This window comes from Leopardus geoffroyi, chromosome X (genome assembly GCF_018350155.1).
Source record: "Leopardus geoffroyi isolate Oge1 chromosome X, O.geoffroyi_Oge1_pat1.0, whole genome shotgun sequence".
NCBI classification, from domain to species: domain Eukaryota; kingdom Metazoa; phylum Chordata; class Mammalia; order Carnivora; family Felidae; genus Leopardus; species Leopardus geoffroyi.
This window is the reverse complement of record NC_059343.1, coordinates 31,752,121-31,779,756: the sequence shown is the minus strand read 5'-3', so window position 1 is coordinate 31,779,756 and position 27,636 is coordinate 31,752,121. Positions and strand designations below refer to the sequence as shown.

At 36.8% G+C, this 27,636-nt stretch overlaps 1 protein-coding gene across 1 annotated transcript in view; it reads right to left on the bottom strand.

The window, feature by feature from the left end:
• Positions 1 to 27,636, bottom strand: part of CFAP47 (cilia and flagella associated protein 47) — a 553,185-nt gene that overhangs the window by 179,583 nt on the left and 345,966 nt on the right. Inside the window, exons 46-49 of the mRNA XM_045471009.1 lie at positions 25,073 to 25,269; positions 24,034 to 24,177; positions 23,254 to 23,427; positions 14,349 to 14,460 (exon numbers count right to left, since the gene is read on the bottom strand). Of these exons, the coding sequence (XP_045326965.1) occupies positions 14,349 to 14,460; positions 23,254 to 23,427; positions 24,034 to 24,177; positions 25,073 to 25,269 (627 nt within the window). The remainder of the gene's footprint in view (positions 1 to 14,348; positions 14,461 to 23,253; positions 23,428 to 24,033; positions 24,178 to 25,072; positions 25,270 to 27,636) is intronic.

The following is a 27,636-nucleotide window of genomic DNA, read 5'->3' as shown; positions in this document are numbered from 1 at the left end:
TATCATATCGTCACAGTGAACATCTTAAATATACAATTTAAGTATACAATTTTTATTTTCAATTATCCGTCAATATAGGTAGGAAAAAAACTTCTGTAATTCGATAGACACCATTAAGAAAATTAAATCAAAATCACAAATTGGAAGAAAAAATTTTAAACCACATATCTGAAAAAAAACCCCATGCATCCAGAATAAATTTGAAAAAGCCTAAAAATTGAGCAATAAAAGAAACCACCCAACATACAGGAAATGATGGGCAAAAGATTTGAAAAAGCATATCGTTAGAAGACCTATAGATGTCAAAAAAGCACAAGAAAACATGCTCAACATTATTATTCATTACAGACATGTAGAGTAAATCCACACTGCAACTGAACTACACACAGATGAAAATCGATCAAAGTGCAATGGCGAATCCTACAAACTATGGTCAAGGGTATAGAGAAACTGGAACTTTTATGCAGTGCAAGTGAGAATGGAAAGAGAGACAATCTCATTGAAATATTGTTGGCAGTTACTTCTTTAAACATTGTAAATTCAACTACCATATTATCCAAGCATTCCACATATAAGTGATTTACTCAAGATGAATGAAAGTATATGCCCACACACAGATTTATGTATACATGTTCATATCAGCTTTACTGATAACTACCAAAAAAAAAATGGAAAAACCCAAATGTCCGTCAAAGGTAAGTACACCAACATATTGTGGCTTTTCCATTCCATGGACTACTACTTAGTAATAAAAGGAATAAAGTATTGATACACGCACTCTGTGGATGGATCTTAAAATAATTATGTTGCATAAAAGAAAAGAATCCCTTAAAAGGGTTAAACTGTGTGGTTTAGTTTATATACAACGCTATGAAATGTATATATAGTGACAGAAAACAGAGACATGATTGCCTAGGGCAAGGGTAGCTTGTGGCATGAGGGGAGAGGAGGGTAAAAGCATTAAAAAGAGACACAAGGAAACTTTGTGGGGTGACCTATATTCATTATCTGATTTGTAAGAACGGATTCATGGCTCTATGCATGTGTTAAGAATCAAACTATATACTTTAAATATGGATAGCTTATTGTATATCAATTAAACCACAATAAAACTGTTTAAAAAGCACGCTTTGGGGGTGCCTGGGTAGGTCAGTTGGTTGAGTGTCCAAGTCTTTATTTCGCTCAGGCCATGACCCCAGATTGTGGGATTGAGTCCTGCATCAGGCTCTGTACTGAGCATGGAGCCTGCTTCAGATTCTGTCTCTCTCTCTGCCTCTCTCACCTGCTCATGCTCTCTCTCTCTCTAATATAAGTAAATAAATAGCACACTTTGTATTTCAGATATTATACTTAACACTGCTCAGCAAGATGACAATAGGATTTGAGAAGGGTCACCCCTAACTGAATGTACTGTGTAAGTGGGATGTGTAAGGGAAGTTCACAGCCAACTATGGGTATCTTTTCGCAGTAGGCAATATCATGAATGACATAATTAATGCAGGAAAATTAATGAAGCCATCATATTCAGGTATCCAGAACACTTGAATCTTTCTGTCTGTCTATCTATCTATCTATCTATCTATCTTGCACCTCTATCCATCTACATCTCTCTGTTCCATATATTCATGTCTATTTCACTGATATCAAATGCAACTCTTTCCTCATTTGTTCGAATTCACTGCTTCGTGGGGGTGGCTTCTTAAACTTCCATGTAAAGCCTTTATTTATTTTGTTAATTTTACTTTAAATTTATTTCTAGAAGTAATTTCTACATAAAATAATGAATTTTTATATTAAAAAGCATCCTTAGGCCTCATCCGAGCAATAAAATGGGGGAGATTGCTTTTCACAAAAATGCAGAGGGTAAAAGGCAAATGTTCACAAGTATTTTTAAAATTTTTTGATGTTCCAAGAAAAAAAGAATGAAATGCCCCCCCCCAAAAAGAGTTTTAGTTTCAGAATTTCTGAATGATCTTCAAACCCTACTAACCTCCACTGGTTTTCCTTGATTCCTACATATTAGAAAAGCATCTTTGAAGGGTGATTAGAATTTAAAAATTTTCATGAAAATGTATGAATAAATTATTTATATAATGCCCTATAACTGAGATTCTTTTTTTCTAGTATTTAAAATTTTTTCTAATTTATTTATTTTTATTTTTTATGTTTATTTTTGAGAGAGAGAGAATACAAGTGGGGGAGGGGCAGAGAGAGGGAGACAAAGAATCCGAAACAGGCTCTAGGCCCTGAGCTGTCAGCACAGAGCCTGACGTGGGGCGCAAACTCACAAACTCTGAGATCATGACCTGTGCCGCTGTCAGACGCTCAACTGACTGAGCCACCCAGATGCCCCTATTATTTATTTTTGAGAGAGAGAGACAGAGTATGAGTAGGGAAGGGGCAGAAAGAGGGGGAGACTCAGAATCTGAAGCACGTTCCAGGCTCTGAGCTGTCACCACAGAGCCTGTCGTGGGGTTTGAACTCACAAGCTGTGAGATTATGACCTGAGCCGAAGTTGGAGGCTTAACGGACTGAGCCACCCAGGCACCCCATATAACTGAGATTCTCATGCAAAAATCTTACATGAGAAACACCAATGACTTAGGAAATCATATTTTCCTTCTATTGTAAACAAGTCCTCACAAAATACACAAATTCTTTTGACTGGTAAAGTAGGACACAGACACACACACACACACACAGACACACACACACACACACACACACATACATACTCACACATAGAATAAGAGAAAGATTTCTTTTTGGTAACAATGCTACATATATCTTAGCAGTTCAAAATTCAAATATAAAGAACAACCTGAATTTATATGCAATAGAGCATCGACAGCCTACTTTGAACTCCCAGGAAAAACTATTTCTAATAAATAATCAAGAATTACAAGTGAGTGTTGGGCCAAATAAATGGAGGCCTCGTGACAAACACTGGAGATGCAAGAGTATCTTCCTTTTGCTTAATAGAGTAGATGCAGTTATCGAATTTATGTTTTTCTCCAAGTTTATAAATTTTTGTTCTCATATTTTAACTGCACTTCTGTTGCACTACCAAGTAATTTCTAAAGTATATTAGAAACAATTTTATGTTTGAAATGTATTGCTTCTTACATTCAATAGTGACCAGATACCTGCTACTGGATGCCAGATGTTGGTCTAGAGGTCAAAGGACAAATTATCTAGCATAAAGGCAGAAAACAGAGCATACATCACTCACTGATCTAGCACCATGAGTGAATTTGTCTGTAACCAATAACCCGAGTGGGGCTTGAGACTAGAATTTGATCTGGGGGACGGGAGCAGGAAGACACAGTTGAGTGCTCCCAAGCCCTGAAGGGTAATACCACACAGATGGCTACAGCTGTCATGAAACATCAGACCACAGGCTGCATGGGGAAGTGGAGATGGTCAAAGCAAAGAGGAGAGGCCAAGAGAGCAGGAGAGGATCCAAGCAAACCCAACTCATTCTCTCCACAAAGCCTCAAGGATCTGCTTTTGCAAAACATTTCCTTCACCTGAGAAAGCAAGAAAATGCTTTATACAATCGACATTTGTTTTGAAGACCAGTGGAATCTGACTGTTCTTCAAGCCCATACGACTACGTGGCAGGCCATATTGCTGATGGCAACAAGCCAGTAAAATCCAAATTCAGTTTCAGTCAAGTTTCTGTCATTTTCATTGAGACAGACTAAGAAGACTGGGGATAATAGGAGCTATAAATCCTCCTGTAAATCCCTATCGTATTAGGAAATTTTAAAAATGGGAGTTAGTGTATTAAATAAGTGTGCTAAACATTAACTGAGCACCTACTCAATGAGCACTTTTCATATATTCTCACTTAATGCCCATAACCACCCTGAAAGATTAAACACTATCAATATTTTACACGTATGAGAAGTGACATTCAGTGAGGTCAAGGTCACACAACCAGAGAATGATATAATCGGAGGCTGAAGTCATGTTTGACTTCTGAATGTATTCCTTTGCAACACAGTAAAATAAGAAATAGAAAAATAGGAATACAGTAGTAAGTAGGAACAAAATAGGAAACAGTAAAATAGCAAAAGATATGCAATTTTGCCACCGCAATGTGGTGGTTAGCATGAATATACTGCCTAAGCTTTAAATGAAAAATGACAATTTAAGTAACACTACTTTTGCTCAGCATCACACTCAGAAGACACATGTGACAAGCAGTGCTTCTTATCACATACAGTATTAGAAATCAGATTTTGAACTTAATTTGTATGTTAAAGATGGTAACTGGTAATATACACCTTTCGAAACAGAGTATAATTTCAGAGACTAGTGGAATGCTAAATATAAAGATGACTTCTATCTTGTTCAAACATAGGCCTAACATAGGAACTTTATTGTGCACACATTAAACGTTTTGTTTTGACACTAAACAGAAGTTTATGGCAAAAATTTTGTAAAGTCTTTAGCAAAGCTGACTAAAAGCTTGTTTCCAATTGTTTGGACGGGGCTTTCTTGTGCCAGTGTCATAACAGATTTCATTCTAGTGTAAGAAATTCCGAACTGCAAATTTGCAGAAATGAATCTTAGCTGTAATTTGCAATTGTGTTGAACTGAATGAATACAATCACTTTTCAGCAAGTAAAAGAGCACTTGAAGCTCCTACTGAAAAAATACAAAGGAATTGTCTGCTACATCAAAATGGATCATTGCTACCTACTTTCTGGAGCTACCATATTATCAAGGGTCATGGATAATAAAAAAGAATTTCAGACTATACTATCATGCATGTTCAGGGTAGAGACTAAATTTACTAATATGACTGGAAACCACTTTAAATGTGGATTCTCAATATTTAGTTTTGTAATGTGGAATAAACAACACATCTTGGTGAGTGCACTGAAATGTGCTCATAGAGTGTTCTATACCATCTAAACATTTGGTAGTGTGAGTAAATGCTATATGAAAATATTCTTTAATCTTTAAAATATTTTTACTGAAGATATAATAGATATATAACATTGCATTAGCTTTAGGTATAAAAATATTCTTGTTGGGGCACCTGGGTGGCTTGCTTGGTTAAGCATCTGACTTCAGCTCAGGCCATGATCTCACGGTTCATGGTTTCAAGCCTCGCATCAGGCTCTGCACTAACAGGGTGGAGCCTACTTGGGACTCTCTCTCTCTCCCTCTCTCTGTGCTCCTCCCCCACTTGTGCTTTCTCTCTCTCTCAAAATAAATACACTTTCAAAAATATTCTTGCTGTTTAGAGATTATTTTAGGCCAACATGCCATGATTAATACATTAAATTATTTCAGCTTAATTTTTGCTCATACAATTAAATGACTTATAATTCATTAAATGATCCTTGTTATTGCCTTTCTCTTTTGTAGGTCTGTCAATTCTGTGGACAAAGGTAAGATACTCAACTACTCAAGTTCATCCCACCCCTTCTTTAGTCACAAGTAAATGTCATTAACGATTGTTAAGAATTTATAAAGACTTTTTCCTTGGCGATGAAAAAGTAAGAGTTCATAAGGGTTAATTATCAAGTCTTAGACCCAGATTAATAAAATTATTATACTAATTAACAATTAGATAAAAGTTGTTTTAAAAAATTTAGAGATTGTCTTTTCTACACTACGTTGGAAGAGATGTTCAGAGAATCCTCTCTCAACTGAAAATTTTAAGTTAAATGCACACACAAGCTAGGAACAGGGATCCCCTGTTTTGGGCCATCACTGGAAATGGCATTTGTTGTGGAATATGGGCTAGTCTGTGGTGGTCTGGAGTTTTGGATCTTGGGGTCATAATTGAGAATCAGGGAACAAAACCCTGAGCTAAAAAGGCCACATTTACATGGCTGGGGTCCAGATTTCACATTATATTTTTGGACTTCCAGGCCCCAAATTAATTATTTAGCTTCTTAGCCCTTCATCTCTCATCAGAGAAAGGGAATCAAGAGGTATCCCTACAAGTTGAAAACGTCTCTTGCTTGTTATTAAAATTTGCTTTCTAAAGTTATATTATAATGCTGATATTCACAAGCTGGAGGGCAGTAAGCTGATCCATGTGGCAGCCTCATAAGAACCTAAGAACAGTTATTCCAGAGACATATGTGCTCTATGTAGATTATTAAAGAACTGGAGAAAATTATTAGAAAAAGTGATATGTAGGTTATATAAACTTATACAAACTTAATTTTTACACGTTCAAGTTCATTTTCTTAGTGCAATGTTAGGACTTGCTCTATATTGCCAACATGTATGATTATAGCTATCTCTAAATCATATTCATGAAACACATTGTTATTGCAATCAAAATAAATTTAAGGATTATTGTTACTAAAGTATATGCTAACCACTAAAGCCCAGTCATTTGCTTTTAAGCTTAATCATTTTCACCTAAACATTAGTCTTGTATAAAAGCTCAAACTTCTATCTGAGACAAATGGAAATTTAGTTGTGTATTTCCATACTATGAACATGCAACAGGTTATTACTACATCTCTATATTTTGCTACATACTAATCCTGTAATAATGGACAGTAATATATGCTTTTTGCATTCTAGGTCACTATCTAGTTATGAAGAAGAGAATTAAGCCATCATGTTTTAATGCATTTAGTCATTAACACAGGATTTCTACCATGCCTTCATACACAGTATTTTTTTGTTTGCTTGGTTTTGTCTGTCTCTATTTTCCTTTAAGATCACGTGTTTTCTTTTTTTTTTTTTCCTTTTAAAGTTTATTTCTTTATTTTGAGACAGAGAAAGAGAGTGCAAGAGAAGGAAAGGGGCAGACAGAGGGAGAGAGAGAGAATCCCAAGCAGGCTCCATCCTGTGAGCTCGGAGCCCAACATGGGGCTCAAACCCATAAACTGTGAGATCATGACCTGGGCCAAAATCAAGAGTCAGACAGTTAACTGACTGAGCCACCCAGGCGCTCCTAAGGTCATGTGTTTTCATATCTAGGTTGACTGACTGAATATTTTCCCATTTTTCTGAAATTTGTTGACATAAAAAGATAATTTTCAAATAAACAAAACTGGGGTTTCCTTCTCTAATAAATCGATCCTACTGATTACTTCTTTTTAATTTTTAAATTTAATTTTTAATGATTTTTAAAAATTTTTTGTCAGTTTTTCATATTAAGTTTTAATTTTAATTCCAGTACAGTTAACATACACTGTTGTATTAGTTTCAGGTGTACAATATAGTGATTCAACAATTCTATAGATTACTCAGTGCTCATCAAGATAAATGTACTCTTAATTCCCTTCACCTATTTCACCTATTTCCCCACCCACCTCCTTTCTGATAACTATCGCTTTATTCTCTGTAGTTAAGAGTCTGTTTCTTGGGGCACCCAGGTAGCTCAGTCAGTTAAGCATCTGACTTTGGCTTAGGTCATGATCTTGTGGCTTGTGAGTTTGAGCCCTGCTGACAGCACAGAGCCTGATTTGAATTCTTTGTACCCCTGTCTCTCTGTCCCTCCCCTGCTCATGCTCTCTCTCTGAAAAATAAATAAAAAAATTTTTTTAAAAAGAAACCGTTTCTCGGTTTGCTTTCTTTCCCCCTTTGCGTGGTTCCTTTTTTAAAGTTTATTTATTTATTTTTGAGAGAGAGAGAGAAAGAGAGAGAGAGAGAGAGAGAGAGAGAGAGAGAGAGAGAGAGAATGAACAGGGAAGAGGCAGAGAAGAGGGAAAGAGAGAGAATCTCCAGCAGGCTCTGCACTGTCAGCTTGGAGCCTGATGCAAGGCTCCAACTCATGAAGCATGAGATCATGACGTGAACTGAATCCAAGATTCAGACACTCAACCGACTGAGCCACCCAGGTACCCTTCATTTGTTTTGTTTCTTAAATTCCACATACTTAAATCATATGGTATCTTTCTCTGACTTATTTCACTTAGCATTATACTCTCTACCTCCATCCCTATCATTGTAAATGGTTACATTTCATTCTTTCTTTATACCACTTCTTTATCCATTCAACTGTTGATGGACACTTAAGCTGCTTTCCATAATTGCCTATTGTCAACAATGCTGCTATAAACATAAGAGCGCATGTGTCCCTTTGAATTAATGTTTTTCTATTTGGTGGGTAAAAACCCAGTAGTGCCAGTACTGGATCATAGGGTAGATCTATTTTTAACTTTTTGAGGAACCTCCTTTCAGTTTTCCACAGTGGCTGCACCAGTTTGCATTCCCACCGACAGCATACAAGTATTCCTTTTCTCCACATCCTCTCCAAACTTGTTGTTCCTTGTGTTTTTGATTTTAGCCATTCTGACAGGTGTGAGGTGATATCTCACTGTAGTTTTGCTTTGCATTTCCCTGATAATGAATGAGGGTGAGCATCTTTTCATGTGTCTGTTGGCCATCTGGGTGTCTTCTTTGGAGAAATGGCTGTTCATGTCTTCTGCCTAGTTTTAATTGGATTATTTACTTTTTGGGTGTTGGCTATTATAAGTTCTTTATATATTTTGGATATTCATCCTTTTTAAAAATATTTTTAATGTTTATTTATTTTTGAGAGAGAGAGTATGCGCACATGAGTGAGGGAAGGGCAGAGACAGAGTGAGAAAGAGACAGTGACAGAGACAGAGAATCCCAAACTGGCTCCACAATGTTAGGACAGAGCCCAATGCAGTGCTGGATGCAGGGAAAACCAGTTTTCCCCCAAAATTAACCAGGAGATTTCATTAGTTTTAATTATACTTCTGAATAGTAAGAATCAATGTTCTTAGTGACCTGTTAAATTGTGGTTCTATATTCATAACTTCCAAAAAATAAAATCTTATAATTGAAAATACCTGAGATTTTATCAAATTAATTTAATATCTCAGTAATAACAATAAACATTCTATAACATTTCTGTTTTTTTCTCTTAAGTTTATTCATTTATTTTGAGAGAGAGAGAGAGTGAGAGAGAGAGCGAGAGGGCCAGGGAGGGACAGGGAGAGAGAGAGAATCCCAAGCAGGCTCTGCACTGTTAGCTCTCAGCCCAATGTGGGGCTCAAACTCAAGAAACCATGAGATCATGACCTGAGCTGAAACCAAGGGTCGGACACTTAACTGATTGAGCCACCCAGGTGCCCCTAAGAAACTATTTTTAAAAGGAAGTATAGTTGACATATCTCACAGTTAATTATATCACCTTCCTTAGTGTTGCTTACTCTCAGAAGCACATTCGACTCTCCTTTCTCCTTCATCTCTCCATATCCAATGTTCATCACATGCAGCTGTGGTGGACACTGTATTGCATCAACCACATTCCTTGACAGGAATGAAGGACGAACTTCTGTAGCTACAGGGAATGAAACTGGAGTATGAAAATCAGGCCAGTCCTCTTTGGGCATTGCCTTGACTTGAAAAAAAAAAATGCCTCATCCAAGGTCAAATCTCCTTCCACATGTAGTCTACTTTTAATGACCAATCAACACAGCAGCATAAAGTCTCCTTCCCCTAACTTGGGACGACTCCAAAGGGCCATCCTAGCTTAAAAGGCCCCAAGTGAGTTGACTAAAAGCCTTCAATGGGCCTGTCAAGAAGCCCAACCTCTTTCTCCCCCTGGTCAATATACCTTCTTACCTTTCCTTTCCCAAGGGTTGATCATAATATATACCCTAAGAAATGTCCTGCCAATCTCTCATCTCAGAGTTTGAATCTCTGGAAGCCAAAGATGTTATAGCATCATTTCCCATTTTTATTTCTCTGAAAAGTGCCCCTCTGTTTTTTTAATCCACTATCATTGGTCTAGTCAGTCAGCCCTTAACTTTCACTTAAAATGATAAATCTGCACTTTTTGTTCCATTGCCAGAGAGGCATTCAAATTCAATTCTCCACATCACACACTTGAAAACATGACTGTAGCTCACTGTAGGCTACTGTGAAAATTCCAAATCCATCCATTTTTCAAAATTTCTACCTACCAATCAATAAGACATGATCCCCACTTTAGTGGTATACTCTCAGTGCCCAACAAAAATCTCCTCTGCAGACAGTTCTCATATACAGCACTGGTTTCCTATGACTTTTCCAGTGGGGATTGAGTCACTGCCATGGGAATTTGCCCTAAGAGCAAACTTTAGCCAATGATGGATTAGAGTAAAGGGATGATTACCACAATTTCCTTGCCCTTTGGTGTGACAATTCTCTCCCAAGGTTCCCAGGGAGCTTCCCCAGGTCTCAGCAGTAGTCTCTAATCTAGCTTACTTTTATTGACTTTGTCCCTTCAGCATCTTACCTTCCCATTCTTTCAGAGTGCTTCCTGTAATCAACTCTCATCTAAACTACTTGCCATTAAACTCTTTTCTCAAGAAGCACAAATACTGAGAACTAATCAACTAGAATATCACTAAAGGCTCCTAAAGGATCTCTCAGACCTAACTGCTCTCTTTTGCCCCTCCCATCTGTTTTATATTTTACCTCTAGATTTTTCTTTTTAACACTCTGTTGACTCATGCCCTTCAGAAATCCTCAACGGCTCCCACTGCAGTAAGAAATAAAACAAAACTCTGCCCATCAAAGTCTGCCTGTATTTCTAACTGTAGTCAGCCTGCATTTCCTATCATAAACACACACTGCAGATACACCCTTCTACTCATTATTGACATGAAGTACCTTCTCTATGTTTTCAATAAGGTTGTTTCCTCTGCTGTAATGCCCTACCCACCATATTGGCTAATAAGTCCCAGCTTATCCTTTGAGATCCAAATCAAACCCATTATCCCCTAAAAAGATCTCTCACACCCCCACTGTTAGGGTTGATATTTCCTGCTACCATGCTCCCCAATGCCATGTTTAAACTTTTGGTATATCAGAGTGTACCTTGTACTGAGATGATTTATAGATACATATTTCCACCACCAGATACGAATTCCTAGGAGGCAGGAGCCACGATACTAATCTATGTATCCATGTCTAATACTCGAAATAATTAACAAACCTATATTCTAATCTGACCAATCAGAAAGGACGTGGGATCAAAGTCCTGGGGCACCCTGATGAGTCATGTGTTAACCCTTTAATTGCCATTGGCTTGTTGGGAAGTCCTGGGGAGCCTGAGGGAGGAGTTCTGGCGGCTCTAGTGGCAAGGGTTTTACTACAGTGGAGCTCAAACAATTGAGTATTTGTCAACATATGAGGAAAAGCATCTGTTATAATATTTTAACAAACAGTGCATAATTGGTTGAATGTCCGCTTTGTTCACAACTACTAGAGTTACCAAGGCTTCCCAAATTATAGGCCTTTTGTAAATAATTGCTATATAATTAAGACCAGAACTGAAAATGAGCATAGGGTTGTTTTTTTTTTTTTAATTTTTTTTTTTAACATTTATTTATTTTTGAGACAGAGAGAGACAGAGCATGAATGGGGGAGGGTCAGAGAGAGAGGGAGACACAGAATCTGAAACAGGCTCCAGGTTCTGAGCTGTCAGCACAGAGCCCGACACGGGGCTTGAACTCACAAACCACGAGATCATGACCTGAGCCGAAGTCGGACGCCTAACCGACTGAGCCACCCGGGTGCCCCTGTTTTTTTTTTTTTTTTTTTTTTTTTTTTAAGACCACTGATACTTATATGCACATGGATACATTTCTTTAATCAGCACAAATAGGAATATTTTCATATATGTATGAAAATTTTATAGTCTAGTTTTTTTTTTTTTTATATTGCATCAGATTAACGGTTGTTCAGAAGCAATTTCCACTGTTTCAAATGCCGGAGAACTTTTCTAACAATAATATCAACAAAAATGGGCTAACCCTTCTTTACCGGCTTTGCTTCTTTCAATCATAATGTCAACATTGATTCAACCCTAAGGGACCGCCCTGCAAAGAGCAATCATGATAGTGTCTTGCAAATATTTTTCAAAATTATGAAGCTGGCAAAATATCTTGTGTAGCCAGCAACATTTACTAATTCATCCTCACTGAACGTTGTACCCTGAGTTGCCTTTAACTTCCCCAAATTCCTTCAAACCAGCATGTTAAATGAGTCCTGATCTGTTCAGTTAAAATATGTATGGAAATTTTATGGTCTCAGAAAGGCTGCCAAGATGAACAAAAAATGACTATCCAAAGGAAAGACATATTAAATATGATTACTTAGTGATTTGGAGCTCCATTTCCATAACTTTAAGAGTCTGATTCATAGAAGAGGGGCTTTGTTCTGTTTAAGGGAGTGATAAACATTTCTAATACAACAATGCTGAGTGTGAGGTTCCTCATATGTACTTTCTCATACACTGCAGAACTCTCTGCCTTTTGTAGAACAGGAAATGAGATTTAATATGTTTATCAAAACTAATAATGGCAAATCTGAATGATTCGCTGCCCTTTACAAAGACTAGTTAACTTTCTAAAACTAAGTGAAATCCACCAGTAAGAGAGCTGTCATTTGATGATCAAAATAAGAATGGAAATTTAGATTTCTTAAAATTGACTCAAATCTTGTGAATTACATAAAAAAATGACAAAATATGATACTTTATTGTAAAGCTAGGAAGAGATTCACAATAGCCTAAAATCTATCATACAGAGAATTATTAATTGGCTTTGTAAAGCCAAACGTGTGAAAAGTGATGGGAAGATTTCAGAAGATGATAATAACTATGACTGTGGTGACATGGGAGGTGAAGGCAACTAGAAGCAGACAGGGGGTGGGGGGCAGGTGTGTGCATGCTGACTCTTGCTTTACAGCACATCCTATGACAGTGGTATTGACTGGATCAGTATGTTTGCCATTCTGAAGTTTCCCTTCTCCTTATTAATAGCATCAGCATACTAGGTGTAGACCCTTTCCTAAAACATTCTTTGCTGAGGGGAGCAGGGATGAGACACTAGTTCTTCCAAGGAGCACAGGTTTGCTACTAGGTGTATACTTACTATATTTCTAAAGTATATCCATTTACCTACGCTATAATGATTTCCTTGGCAGGATCCAACAGCTGTGGGACATTTAAATCCCTCCCAAATAGAACAACTTATTCCCTTAATGAATTACAGTCCTGGGGCACCTGGGTGGCTCAGTCAGTTAAGCATGTGACTTCAGCTGAGATCATGATTTTGCGGTTCATGAGTTTGAACCCTGCATCACGACTCTGTGCTGACAGCGTGGAGCCTGGAGCCTGCTTCATATTCTGTGTTTCCCTCTTTCTCTCAGCCCCTTCCCTTCCCTCTCTTTCTCTCTCTCTCTCAAAAATAAATAAACATAAAAAAATGAATTACAGTCTTTCAGGTCTTCCCTATTACTCTTCTACTTTTTTTTTTTTTTATTCTATGCTTCTCACGCACCCTCCTCCCTTCAAAAGCTTATAGGAATACCCTTCACCACCATTCCCATGCAACCAATTCTGTTCAGGGATCATTGGGATAATTTGCATGAATGAATGCTTTATTAGAGACAAAGGGAGAAAACTTCACACACCAAAGACTTTAACCTATTTTTTCATATATCAATTAAGTGCCTATGCTTGTTTTTATAAGACCTATTCCTATAAACAGACATTCTCGTAAGATGTTGACTGGTTCATAAAGTAGTAGACATATTTAAAAGTATTTATCACATTTTATTTAATTAATTAATTAATTAATTTTTAATGTTTATTTCTTTTTGACAGAGAGAGATACAGCTTGAGCGGGGGAGGGGCAGAGAGAGAGGGAGACACAGAATCCAAAGCAGGCTCCAGGCTCTGAGCTGTCAGAATAGAGCCAGATGCGGGCCTTGAACTCACAGACTGGGACATTGCGATGTCCCAGACTGAACCCACAGACTGAGACCTGAGCCGAAGTCCGACGCTCAACTGACTGAACCACCCAGGCGTCCCATATTTATTTATTTATTTATTTTTAAATGTTTATTTATTTATTTTGAGGGAGACAGGGCGAGAGTACATGCGAGTGGGGAAGGGGAAGAGAGAGGGAGGGAGGGAGAGAATCCCAAGCAGGCTCCATGCTCAGCATGGAGTTGGATGTGGGGCACGAACTCACAAACTGTGAGATCATGACCTGAGCTGAAATCAAGAGTTGGATGCTCAACCGACTAAGCCACCCAGGTGCCCTTTATCACAATTTTAAAATTAAATACCCTTAACTAAATATATCTACTTCTAGAAATTTGTCCAATAAATAAATTCAAATAAATGGCCAAGAGAGTATAGCACTAGATGTAAAATGCATGTCCCAAAGCTCTGATTATTCAGAAAGCTAATGACTGAAATGGAAAACTAAACTTCCATCTGGGTCACTTATTAGAAACGGGAAATGTAAAGTATATTTTTTCATTGTTTTCATCATATATCTGTCCTAATCTAGTGGTTAATAATGTTTTACTAATGGTTTTGTTACCTTTGAATATACCACGTTTCCAAGGCAAAACGTGTAGAATATATGGAATTGTGCTATCAGGGTCTATGGTGATGACTGGATTTCCCCACACCATTGGAAGATCTGAAGATACCTAGAAAAGAGAGTTCAAAGAATTACATAAAGTCAATATTTACATGAAATTCGTACAACTAAAACATAGAAAAAACTGAAAATGTAAATACTTCCATTAAAACTGTTCACCTTTATTAAGTATTTTATTTTTAAGTTTATTTACTTATTTTGAGAGAGAGAGAGAGAAGGAGTGAGCTAGGGCAGAGAGAGAGGGAGGCAGAGAATCTGAAGCAGGCTCCACACTGTTAGTGGGGAGCCCAATGAGGAGCTCTGAGCCAAAATCAAGAGTCAGACACTTAATCGACTGAGACACCCAGGTGCTCCAAAACTGTTCACCTTTAAATAAAAAGCAAACCAGAAAAATACTACATAAAGTAAAAGAAAAAATCTAAGGAGAGGCTTATGAAAAAGGAGAACAAAGAAAATGATTCTTAGGAAAAAAAAAGACAATGCTTATTTTCTGTTGCTACTGATGTTACCACTGATGCTTAGACAACCTGAATATCTTTTATAGGCCATGCATAATTTTCTTATGCATTTTGATGGACAAAAGATGAACCATTTCAATGAATTTTACATCAATATTAATACAGCAAACAAAGACTATTTAAACAGCATTCTGACCATAACTCTGTTTAATCCAACTTTCAGATCACTGAGTGGTACATCTCACTACCCCCCATTGCCTAGGCAAACACTAACCTACTTTGTGTCTATAGATTTGCCTGTTCTGAACAATTCATAGAAAGGAAATAATATGTGGTCTTTTGTGATAAGCTTTTTTCACGTAGCATGTTTTCAAGGTTCATCTATATTGTGGTAGGTATCAGTATATCATTTCCTTTCACTGACAAATGATACTAAATTGTGTGATATGCCACATTTTGTGTACCCATGCATAAGTTGATGGAAATTTAGGCTGCCTCCACTTTTGTCTATTATGAACAATGCTGTGATGAAAACATGTACAAGCTGTTAAGTGGACGCAGATGTTTTCATTTGTCATGGACATACATCTAACTGGGAGTGGAACTGCTGGAGCGTATGGTAACTCAGTGTTTAATCTTTGGAATTACGGCTTTCCAAAACTTTTCTTTTTTCTTTTTTTTTTTTTTTTTAATTTATTTTTATTTATTTATTTATTTATTTATTTATTTATTTATAATTTTTTTTTCAATATATGACATTTATTGTCAAATTGGTTTCCATACAACACCCAGTGCTCATCCCAAAAGGTGCCCTCCTCAATACCCATCACCCACCCTCCCCTCCCACCCACCCCCCATCAACCCTCAGTTTGTTCTCAGTTTTGAAGAGTCTCTTATGCTTTGGCTCTCTCCCACTCTAACCTCTTTTTTGTTTTTTTTCTTCCCCTTCCCCATGGGTTTCTGTTAAGTTTCTCAGGATCCACATAAGAGTGAAAACATATGGTATCTGTCTTTCTCTGTATGGTTTATTTCACTTAGCATCACACTCTCCAGTTCCATCCACGTTGCTACAAAGGGCCAGATTTCGTTCTTTCTCATTGCCACATAGTACTCCATTGTGTATATAAACCACAATGTCTTTATCCATTCATCAGTTGATGGACATTTAGGCTCTTTCCATAATTTGGCTATTGTTGAGAGTGCTGCTATAAACACTGGGGTACAAGTGCCCCTATGCATCAGTACTCCTGTATCCCTTGGGTAGATTCCTAGCAGTGCTACTGCTGGGTCATAGGGTAGGTCTATTTTTAATTTTCTGAGGACCTCCACACTGTTTTCCAGAGTGGCTGCACCAGTTTGCATTCCCACCAACAGTGCAAGAGGGTTCCCGTTTCTCCACATCCTCTCCAGCATCTATAGTCTCCTGATTTGTTCATTTTTTCCAAAACTTTTCTAAAATGACTGCACCCTTTTCTTTTTCACCAACAAGGCATCATGGTTCCTAGTGTTCTACATCTCGCAAAGTTTTTACTATCTGCCATCCTGATTATAGCCGTCCTCGTAAGTGTGAAGTGGTATCTGATTGTGATTTTGATTTGCATGTCTCTAATGGCTACTATACTGAGCATCTTTTCACATGCTTCATTGCTCACTGGGAACTCTCTATTTAAACTCCTTGCACATTTTAAAAGAAATGTTACTTCTCATTTTGTTGTAGAGTCCAATATATGGCATATGGACATTTTCTCTCATTCTGTGGGTTGTTTTTTCACTTCTTTCAAGGTATCCTTTGACGCACATTTTAACTTGGAAGTTCAATTTGTTTATTTATATTTATTGCTTTGTCACATCTGCTTTTAGTGTCATATCTAAAAAATAATTGCCTAACCCAAATTCCTGATGACTTACTCTTATGTTTTATTCTGTTTTTATAGTTTTAGTTATTAAATTTGGGTCTACAATCCATTTGGAGTTTACTTCTGCATATGATATGAGTTAGGGGTCCAAGTTCATCCTTTTGTGTTTGACAATATAGTCGTCTCAGTACCATTTTTTAAAAAAGGCTTTTCTGTCTCAATGATTCTCTTGGCATCCTTGTTAAAGACTGATTGACCATTATTATAAGGGTTTATTTCTAGACCTTCTATTGCATTCCATTCATCTATATGTCTACCTCATGCCAGTACCAAATTTTCTTTAATATCATAGTTTTGTAGTTAGGAGTTTGCAATAAGTTTTAAAATCAGGAAGTATGAATTGTCCACTTTTCTTTTTATTTCACAAGATTGCCTTGGCTGTTCTGTGTCCCTTGCATTTCTATATAAGCTTTACGATTATCTTGTCAAATTCTGCAAAAAAAAAAGTCAGTTGTGATTCTGATAGATATTGTGTTGAATCTATGTATCAATTTGGATATCAAAGCCATCATAACAATATTAAGCCTCCTGATCCGTGAGCATGGAATGTCTTTCTATGTATTTGGAATTTAATTTCCTTCAATGATATTTTGCAGTTTTCAATGGACAAGTCTTGCTCTTCTTTTGTTAAACTTGTTCCTAAGCATTTTATTTATTTATTTATTTTTGATGCAAATAATCATTTGCAATTGCATCAAAAAAAATGCTTAGGAACAAGTTTGACAAAAATCAATCATTTGATTATTAATTTCATTTTGAATTGTTCATTGCTACAAATGATTGATTTTTGTATATTGACCTTGTATCCTACAAATATTCTGAATTCATTTATTAGTTTTGATAATATATTTCATGGATTCCTTAGAATTTTCTATTTATAAGATCATGAAATCTATAGAGATTGTATGATTTCTTCCTTTACAATGTAAATGCCTTTGGTCTCTTGTTCCTAAACTAACTACACTGGCTAATATCTTCAGTATAATGTTAAACAGAAATGGCAAGAGTAGAAATCCTCGACTTGTTCTTGACCACAGGGGAAAATCGTTCATTGTTTTACTATTAAGTATGATGCTAGTTGTGGGATTTTCATGGATGCCCTTTAGTATGTCTCAAGTACCCACGGAATATTCTCCAGGATAGAGCATGCCTTGGGATATAAAAGGAGCCTCAATAAATTTAAAAGGGCTGGAATTATATCTAGTACGTTTTCTTTTGAGAACAATTGAATTAAATTTGAAATAAAAAATGGAAAGAAATTTGGGAAACCCTTAAATAGGGGTGCTTGGGTGGCTCAGTTGGGTGAGCAGCTGACTCTTGACTCATGACCATCCTGGTCATGATCCCAGGATCGTGGGGTCGAGCCCCTGTCAGGCTCTGTGCTGAGTGTGGAGCCTGCTTAGGATTCTCTCTCTCTCCCTCTGCTCATGCTCTCTTCTTCTCTCAAAAATAATAATAATAAAATAAAATAAAAATAATTTTTAAAAAAGAGTCCTAAATAACCAATGTGCCAAAAAAGAAATCCCAATGAAATTAGAAAATATGCTGAGTCCCTAGAGTGAATGATTCCTCTTTTCTATTGTACTTTCAAGTCCAGAGTTTTAAAATAATCTCTATATTATTGCTATTATCTGTTTTTTGGAACTTTTCATTAACTCCTCAGAAAATAGTTCTTTTAGCTTATTGAACACATTTACAAAGGCTTGTTTAAAGTCTTTGTCTAGTAGTCCTACATGTGGGCCCCTACTGAGACAGCTTTTAGTGACTGCTTATTTTCCTGTGTAGGGGCCATACTTTCCTGTTTCTTTGTCTCATAATTTTTGCTGTGGAAAAATGTGCCTTTTAGATAAGCCAATAGAGCCATTTTTGGAATCAGATCATTAATTCCCAATGGTTTGTTTTTGTTGCTGTTTTTTCTTGTTTGTTCTTTGCTGGTTTAGTGACTTTTCTGGACCAATCCTGTATATTCTGCATTCACTAGAGCGTGTGTTCACTTAAGTCCCTGCTGAGTTAGCTTAGTGGCCAGCAATAGTTTGTCCCAGGTTTCCTTACACGCCTGAGAATGTAAATTGTCTACCCTTTGTTGAGGAGCGTTGCATATGTGTTATGGCACATTTTCAGCACTCAGGGATCTGACAACTCTGCCTCAGCCTTCACTTCCAGCTCCCATAGTGCCTCTATGTCTGTGGAGACAAAAGACCTGGCACCCTCTCAGGACTTCTCTGGTCAACTGCACAATGCTACCCATGCATGTGGCCTGCTTGTTCCCCAGCGATACTTCAGAGCTTTTAAAATCCCCTAAGGACCTCTCACTCTTCAGATCTTCCTTTCAAGTTTTTGGCCAAACTCTTGCTGGGCACAGCTGTTTTTGCAGCCTCAGGCAACTATAGTGTCAAATAATAACTGCTGAATATTTTTTTGGCAAATATCCTGAAGATAGGGCCTTTCCAACAGAGCAAGATTTGAGACAAGTCAGGTAATGGCAACACTCCGCTAGTGGGGAATTGCTAAAGAGGGGGCTGCAAGGAATGGCAAATTGTGACAATGTCCTGAGGATGGGAATTATAAGGAGATCCATACTCAGTCTGCCTCTTCCTTTGTTTGCAAGGCTGCAAGTTTTCATAGCTACTATGGTTGCAAGATTGAGGAGCTGAGGAGAGGGGGATAGAAAGAGGCCAAATAAAAATACCACAAATCACTCTGCTCTTACCAAGATTACAAGTTTTTCTTGAGCAAATATTCCTCAGATTATTTTAAGCTTTTGTTCAATTTCAAGGCCTGAAAATTTTCATTCTGACAACTTGTGCCAGTGTTTTATTGTTTTTAAGGAGAAACTGATTTATGAAACTCCTTGCTCTACCATTCTGGAAGTCCCACACCTGTTGTTTTCCTTACTGCAGAACTATTTTCCACAGCATCGTACCTGTATCTCAATTATGTTCTCTGATTTTTAATTTTCTCTTTCATATTAAGGAAGTCACAACCTCCTACTGAAAACTACTCTTAGGGCAGTAAGATGAAATATAAGTTAAAAGGATTTTTTTAAAAGGCATAAAAGTGACTACTAGCAGTAATGAAAAACAGAACAAAGAAAATATATGAAAAGAATATATTGAGCTTGAGTTGTTAGCAGATTGTCAAAGTGCAGGTGTATAGCAGTCGAGAATGAGGGGCTGAGACAACACACGTCTTGAGGAAAAGTGTGAAGCTGGCATTTGTACCTAGATGGCAGTTTGAAGCCAAGAAACTGCCAAGTGAGATGTCGTAAAGACATAAGGATACTTTGGAAGATGTAAACCTGAAGAGACATCAGAAGGTTAGAGGAATAAAAGAACCAGATAAGTAATAATCAAAATCAAGAAATGGCAGGGAAATGAGGAATACAGAATGGTATAAAATAAACAGTGAAGAGTGTTAAGAAGGCAGACTGACATTGCAAAACACTACAGGAATTGTGAGGCAGATACCTCAGTAAAATAACTGATTTTCCTTGACCAGAAGTCAAGTGTGATCTCTGTGGCAGAGGTTTTAGCCCAAAAGAAGAGCTATAAATGGATTGCCATAAATTAAGAAGTTTAGTAATCATGGACAATAAAGGTGATAATAGTTGATACATAGAACACACTGAGGGTTGCTGGAGGGGAGGTGAGCAGGGGGATGGGCTGGATGGGTGATGGGCATTAAGGAGGGCAACTGTTGGGATGGGCACTGGGTGTTGCATGTAAGTGATGAATCACTGAATTCTACTCCTGAAACCAACATTACACTATATGTTAACTAACAGGAATTTAAGAGAAACTAAAAACTAAAAAAAAACCTAAAAAACTAAAACTAAAACTAAAAAAACTAAAAACTAAAAAAAACCCTAAAAACTAAAAACTAAAACTAAAAACTAAAAAAAAAAAAAAAAACAAATTAATTTAAAAAAGGTGATAATAATTAAAGAAGAAATAGTGTAGAGACAAGTTTTCTTTTATTTTTTTAAAAAATGTAATGTTTATTATGTATTTTTGAGAGACAGAGAGAGAGAGCAGGGGAGGGACAGAAAGAGAAGAAGACACAGAATCCGAAGCAGGCTCCAGACTCTGAGCTGTCAGCACAGAGCCCGATGCGGGGCTTGAACTCACAAACTGTGAGATCATGATCTGAGCTGAAGTCAGATGCTTAACCAACTGAGCCACCCAGGCGCCCCTAGTTTTCTTTTATAATGGAAAAATATGAGACTATTTATAGATTAAGGAAAATAATCACACAAAGAGAAAGATATTGAAAGAGAGAAAGAGCAGGGGAAAGGAATGTGAATCAATCTTGAGTGCATAGAGGTCAAATTCATTTCATAGATGAAGGAATGAAGATGGAGAATCAGAAGCATTTCAGTGGTCCTAAAGCAAGTGTATGATTAAAGCTCAAAGTATAAAGCAAAGCTTCTCTCCCCAGCCTTTCTCCTTAGTACTACCTCAGTTGTTCCCCAACAGAATTTCTATTGAAAGGCAAGCAATAAACCAAATATTATGAATGAAATGAAAGGGCAAATTCATAGTGCTCATTATCCTGTGTTGATTAAAGACAATGGTAAATTTCAAACAAAGAAAGGTGATATTGTATCTATTGATAATATCTCTAGGAACAAATCTTTCTTAAATCTTAAATACATTTCTGTTCTTTTATAATTTTTGGAGCTCTTTAATTATAAAAATATGGGGGGAGCCTGAGTGGCTCAGTCAGTTAAGCATCCAACTCTGGATTTTGGCTCAGGTCATGATTCCACAGTTCGTGAGTTTGAGCCTTGCATCGGGTTCTGCACTGACAGTGCAGAGCCTGTTTGGGATTCTCTCTCTCCCTCTCTCTCTGCCCCTCCCCCACTTGTGTTCTCTCACTCTCAAAATAAATAAATAAATAAAAACTTAAAAAAGACTTTAAATATAAAAATATGGAAAAATCTTCCTTGAAAAGCTATTAGGTGCTCGATAGTATAATTTATGAAAGGTATAAATATGTAGATAAGAGAGACACGCCCCTTTTGTCAGTTTATAATCTGGTAGAAAATAATGAAAAGGTAATAGCAATATTATATAGTATGTATGATGGTGGAACAGGTAAAAAAAATGTTGTCAAAGCACATGAAAGGCATCTATTCCCCAGTTTTATAATCCATAAAATTTAAAAGCTGTTCAAAAAAGTTTTATTTTTATTTTATTTTTATTAAAATTTTTTTATGTTTATTTATTGATTTTGAGAGAGAGAGAGGGAGGGAGGGAGGGAGGGAGGACAAATGGGGGATGGGTAGAGAGAAGGAGAGACAGAATCCCAAGCAGGCTCTGCACCCTCAGCGCAGAGGCTGATGCGGGGCTTGAACTCACAAACCGCGAAATCATGACCTGAGCCTAGACCAAGAGTCAGACGCTTAACCAACTAAGCTACCTAGGCACTCCCCAATTTTTTTTGAAAATGCCTTCTATTATCATTCTTGGAAAAGTGGCATTTAAGACTTGCCCTAAAGAATTAAGAGGAGAAAGACAGAGAAATGGAAGATAGGGAGTTGTATAGAGAGCTCCAGACAGGAGCAAAAGGAAATTCTGTTTACAAAGAGCTGAGTGCTTCTGGGGCCAAGAGTGGCAGGAGATGAAAATGAGCAGATGAGCTTTTAAAGGACAGCAAAAGCCACTTCAGGGAGTATGGATTCTATCCTGAAGGTAAGAGATGACAGGACAAGTCTCAGCAGGGGAGTGTCAAGATGACATTTTCGTTCTTAATATTCACTCCATTTGCCATCGAGTAAGGAAAGAAGAAAATCAAAGCACATATTATTTTCAGGATTACAAAAAAAATCAGGAGGCAAACCCAGAGAATTTCCAGACTTCTCTAATACCCTCTGAAACTCAGGCACTCATTATGGATAGATATGTGAATCTTCTTTCAAAGATTCTCTTGGGCACACAATAATTTGTAGATAAATGTGGGAGCGGGGAGTGAAAAAATTTATTTTAGGATTGACTTAAATCAAGTGAGGACAGCCAGGTGAAAGGCTTCATATAAAATAATGTAAACAATTATGCATTTCTTCACATTCCCAATATTATTTACGCTGATAAATGATAGGATACACTTTTGAAAATTTGTGTTTACAGATTTCACATTAAAATGGGATGAGCTATCCAAAATATTTTGAAAATGCCTTTTGTTATCATATACAATTTCTTCAGATCAAAGTACACGATTCAAATAGGTAGATTTTAATATGCTTTATGATTATATACTAATACCTAAATATAAAACTTGTTTGATGTTATTTCAACTTTACAATTGAAAAGAAATTTAATAGTTGTTGGCCTGAGAAGTAGAATTCTACGCATGTTCTTATGTGACACTGCTTCACCTAGTTAAGTAAAATTAAGTGGTTTTAAAATTTCATGTAATTCAATATAGTCCTTTTGAAAACACTTTCAGACTTAAAGAAAAAAATCTTACCTTAAATGTTTCGATGGTCTTTGTATGATTGGGCACCATTATGGGTTTATTTGTCATTTCTCCTACTTGACAGTTTATAATGATGTGTTCCAAGGCCAGCGGTCTTTTTCCAATCCCTTTTATGTCAAAGACATACTCCATACCATCTGCTTCATTTTGCACAATAAGTCTGCCCTGTGACAAATCAGCCAAATTTCAGCACTATAGAAGTCACAGTCGGATGCCCAACAATCTCTGCTATCTGATTAACTTTGAATCTGATTAATGAAATGAGCTGTCAAGGAGGTGTCAGTCATTGACTTTTCCGGTTTATGTCTAAATACTTCTACTGAATGAATAAAGATGAATTTCCTGTGAAAGCTCTGTATTTCTCTGGACTTTCTCTAAATGACAGAGTTTATATAGGCCTTCTTGTACATAGCAATTCCATATGTTTTTATGTCCTTGTCAAAGGAATATGTCTTAAGAAAGTATTCTCTGAAGTACCCCCTACATTAATGAATAAAAACAAAAGAACAATGATTTTACTTTGTTAAACATTTTGTGCAAAAATAATCTAGACATTAAGTATTGGCAGCCAGGGGCGTTGTGAATTTCAGAAATTTTATCCCTCAAGTTAAAACATTTATTAAGGTTTCAAGCAGAGTGAATACTGATGATCAAAATCATAGAAGATATAACTTTTCTGCAAGAAGATTTATCATAAATTAGACATGTTAATATCATACATCAATTTATAGACATCATTAATACTAGGGAAAAAAATCAATGAGTTCATACCATAATCTCACATTCCAAAATAGGTCTGAACGTGAGAGGATACTGCACAGTTTCACCTGCTCCAACATATAAAACAGAAGGTCCATAAAACCATTCTCCTTCTATAGTAACTTGACATTTCCATTCATTCTTTGTTTTGTTATTCTAAAGCGTGAAAAAAAAGTAGAAAAATGTCAGAGGGATGATGATGATGAAGTTGAGTTACATATTAGTTCTTGGTATTTTTAATAAAATTATATATTATATTTTAAATTACATTTCAGAAAAATTACCACTTGAAAGTCATAGTTGTTATGAACAACTATCAACAATGTGAACATAAGGCATGAGCATGACTATGATTTCAATGTCAAATAGGCTGATCCATGGGTTATTTAATATTTAAGGAAATATTTGTTTAACTTACTAATTATTGTTAAAATTATAAAATGGTCTTAGAATCACACATTCTTCTCCTAATTATGGGCAATCTCTCTGGCAGACTGCTCAGATCGCCAAGCTTATATATCCCATCAGAACAAATTTCTGTGCTTTGAGTAGACTTTTGTTATATCTTTAATAATTAAACAAACAAAAACCAATTTCTAGTCTAGAAAATTCAACATTCCTTACAAATATATAACCTTCTTCTATGCTGTAGTATCACATTGATAGCCAAGCTACAGTCATTGTTCTTAGTGCCCATGAACCCATCTCAATTGTGAGGATCACAACCAAATTTGAAGTAGAGAGATTGGAGGCAGATCATTACTCTGCCTGGTGGAACCAGGAATTCCTTTTGAGTAGGAATGTGATGATAAGTTAAGGAAGTTAGAGTTAATTTTTTAAGGAATGAGATCCAATGGAAGTGATTAGTGAGGGAAGTAACATGGTAACATTTATATTCAGGAATATAAATTCCTGTCATCAACGTGGAAAAACAAATGGCAGCAGCTAACGCAATTAGAAATTCTACTAGTTCAAGATGAAGGTTTGGAGGACTTTAATTGAGACAGTAGCAGTGGGGATGAAAAAAAGTACAAAAAATGTTTGCACTTACCACTGGAATATTCTGGGTAAGGGCTTCAAGTGCTGGCGTTTCAAATTCAAACCTGGCCTCTGGTTCTTCTGCATTTACTATACCTTCAATGCAATAGACACGCACATCATACCGTGATGTCAACAAAATTTTACAAGGGTAGCGTCCAGCACTGAGAGGAACAAATCGTAAAGGAACTAGAACGGATCCATCTGCAACTATCAAAAACATTTAAAAAATAGCTTAATCATCTTTAATCACATAAATCCCAAAATTCATTTTGGGGTAAAGCAATATGTAATACTATTGTATTTAATGATATTGTATCATCTAGAAGAAACCAGCTTATCCTGAAGTAACACTCCACTCCTAAATCTCAAGGGCATAATAAGCAAGTTTATTTATCAGTGACAGAATGTATCTTGCATAGGTCACAGGAAGATCTACTCAGGGACCCATGCTGTGAAAGATTCCATGAGCTTGCAACTGTACTTGCAAGTACAGGTCAGGGGAAGAAAAGTGGCTGGATGTTTGTTCACGGGCTTTTCAGTGCTCAACTCAAAAGTAATACACATAACATTGGGGTGCCTGGGTAGCTCAGTTAAGCGCCCAACCCTTGATTTCGGCTCAGATCATGATCTCACAGTTTGTGGGTTTAAGCCCTGTGTCGGGCTGTGGACTGACAATGTGAAGCCTGCTTGGGATTCTCTCTGTCTCTCTCTTTTTCTCTCTCTCTCTCTCTCATAATAAATAAATAAATAAATAAATAAATAAATAAACAAACAAACAAACAAACATACATACATTTAAAAAAATAATACACGTTACATGGGGCGCCTGGGTGGCGCAGTCGGTTAAGCGTCCGACTTCAGCCAGGTCACGATCTCGCGGTCCGTGAGTTCGAGCCCCGCGTCAGGCTCTGGGGCTGATGGCTCAGAGCCTGGAGCCTGTTTCCGATTCTGTGTCTCCCTCTCTCTCTGCCCCTCCCCCGTTCATGCTCTGTCTCTCTCTGTCCCAAAAATAAATTAACGTTGAAAAAAAAAATTTAAAAAAATAATACACATTACAGATGACCCTTGAATAATACAGGCTTGAACTGTGCAGGTCCACTTACACACAGAATTTTTTCAATAAATACAAGAAAGTACTGTAAATGTATTTTCTCTTCCTTAGGATTTTCTTTCGTCTAGCTTACTTTATTGTAAGAATACAGTATACAATACATATAACATGCAAGATGTGTGTTAATCAACTGTTATGCTATTGGTAAGGCTTCTGGCCAACAGGGGGCTATTAGTAGTGAAGTTTTGGGGGACTCAAAACTAGGGATTTTCGACTGTGCAAGGGGGAGTTGTTCCTAGCACCTGTATTGTTCCAAGGGCCAATTAATTGGTCAGAATCAAACCCATGGCTCTATCTAACTGAATGGAGACTGAGAAATAAGATAGATATGTGGAATATTTGGTGAGCATTATTGTCTGCCACATTTCTTATTTATTTATTTATTTATTTATTTATTTATTTATTTATTATTTTAAGTTTATTTTGAGAGAGAGTGTGTGCAAGCAGGAGAGAGGGGGGGAGAGAGAGAGAGAGAGGGAGGGAGGGAGAGAGGGAGAGAGAGAAGGAGGGAGGGAGAGAAAAAGAATCCTAAGCAGGATCCATGCTCAGCGTGGAGCCCAATGTGGCGCTTGATCCCAGGACCCTGGGATAATGACCCGAGCTGAAATAAAGAGTTGGATGCCCAACCAACTGAGCCTCCCAGGTGTCCCTGTCTGCCACATTTCTATGACTTGGGGATACTCTGTTCCATACTAATCAAAATAATTTGCAGCTTGACCAGCAGGTTGAGATAATTTTTCCATAGTTAAAAAACCAAGGGAAGCAGAAGGAGGCATACCCAAATAATACTTCTCACATCACCTTGTTATACCATTAACCTTAAGTCAACAGTTAACAGCAGTTTAATGGTGGGTAGGCTTCTATCCTTGTCTTTTCCTTCTCATCAACACTAGTTTTTTTCTCTGCAGCTCACCATCCTCCATGAAATGAAGATGAATAAATAAAATATACAAAAAATTATTTATAAAATAAATAGAAATCTCACGACACTAAAATAGGATGTAGTGTAAGAATATAACATAAATTTCCCCACTAATGGCAAAGTATTTAAGTAGTAGATAAAAAAGAAATGATAAAAAAATGATTAAAGCCTAGTTCTGTATTAGAAAGTTTTCTGAAACCAAGAAAACAAATCAAGCTTATCAACCAATGACCAGATAAGTATTATGACATCAATTAGCTATAATTTTAATTCATTCACGTTTAGCACCTCAAATGTTAAAAATGGCAAACCTGTTTTCAAATACACTGAAATTTATGCAAAGAAAATCAGTCACTCCTGCAAGAACATTAATTGCTTTAAATCATTTTATAATCGAATTGGGGATTTGTATATGTGTGGTATACATTAGGTGTTATGTACTATAAAAACATATTAATTACATGCACTGTAGCATGCTGCATGCTGTATATTTCTATGTGTCATACATAATACATATAATGTTAGTGTTATACATTGTATA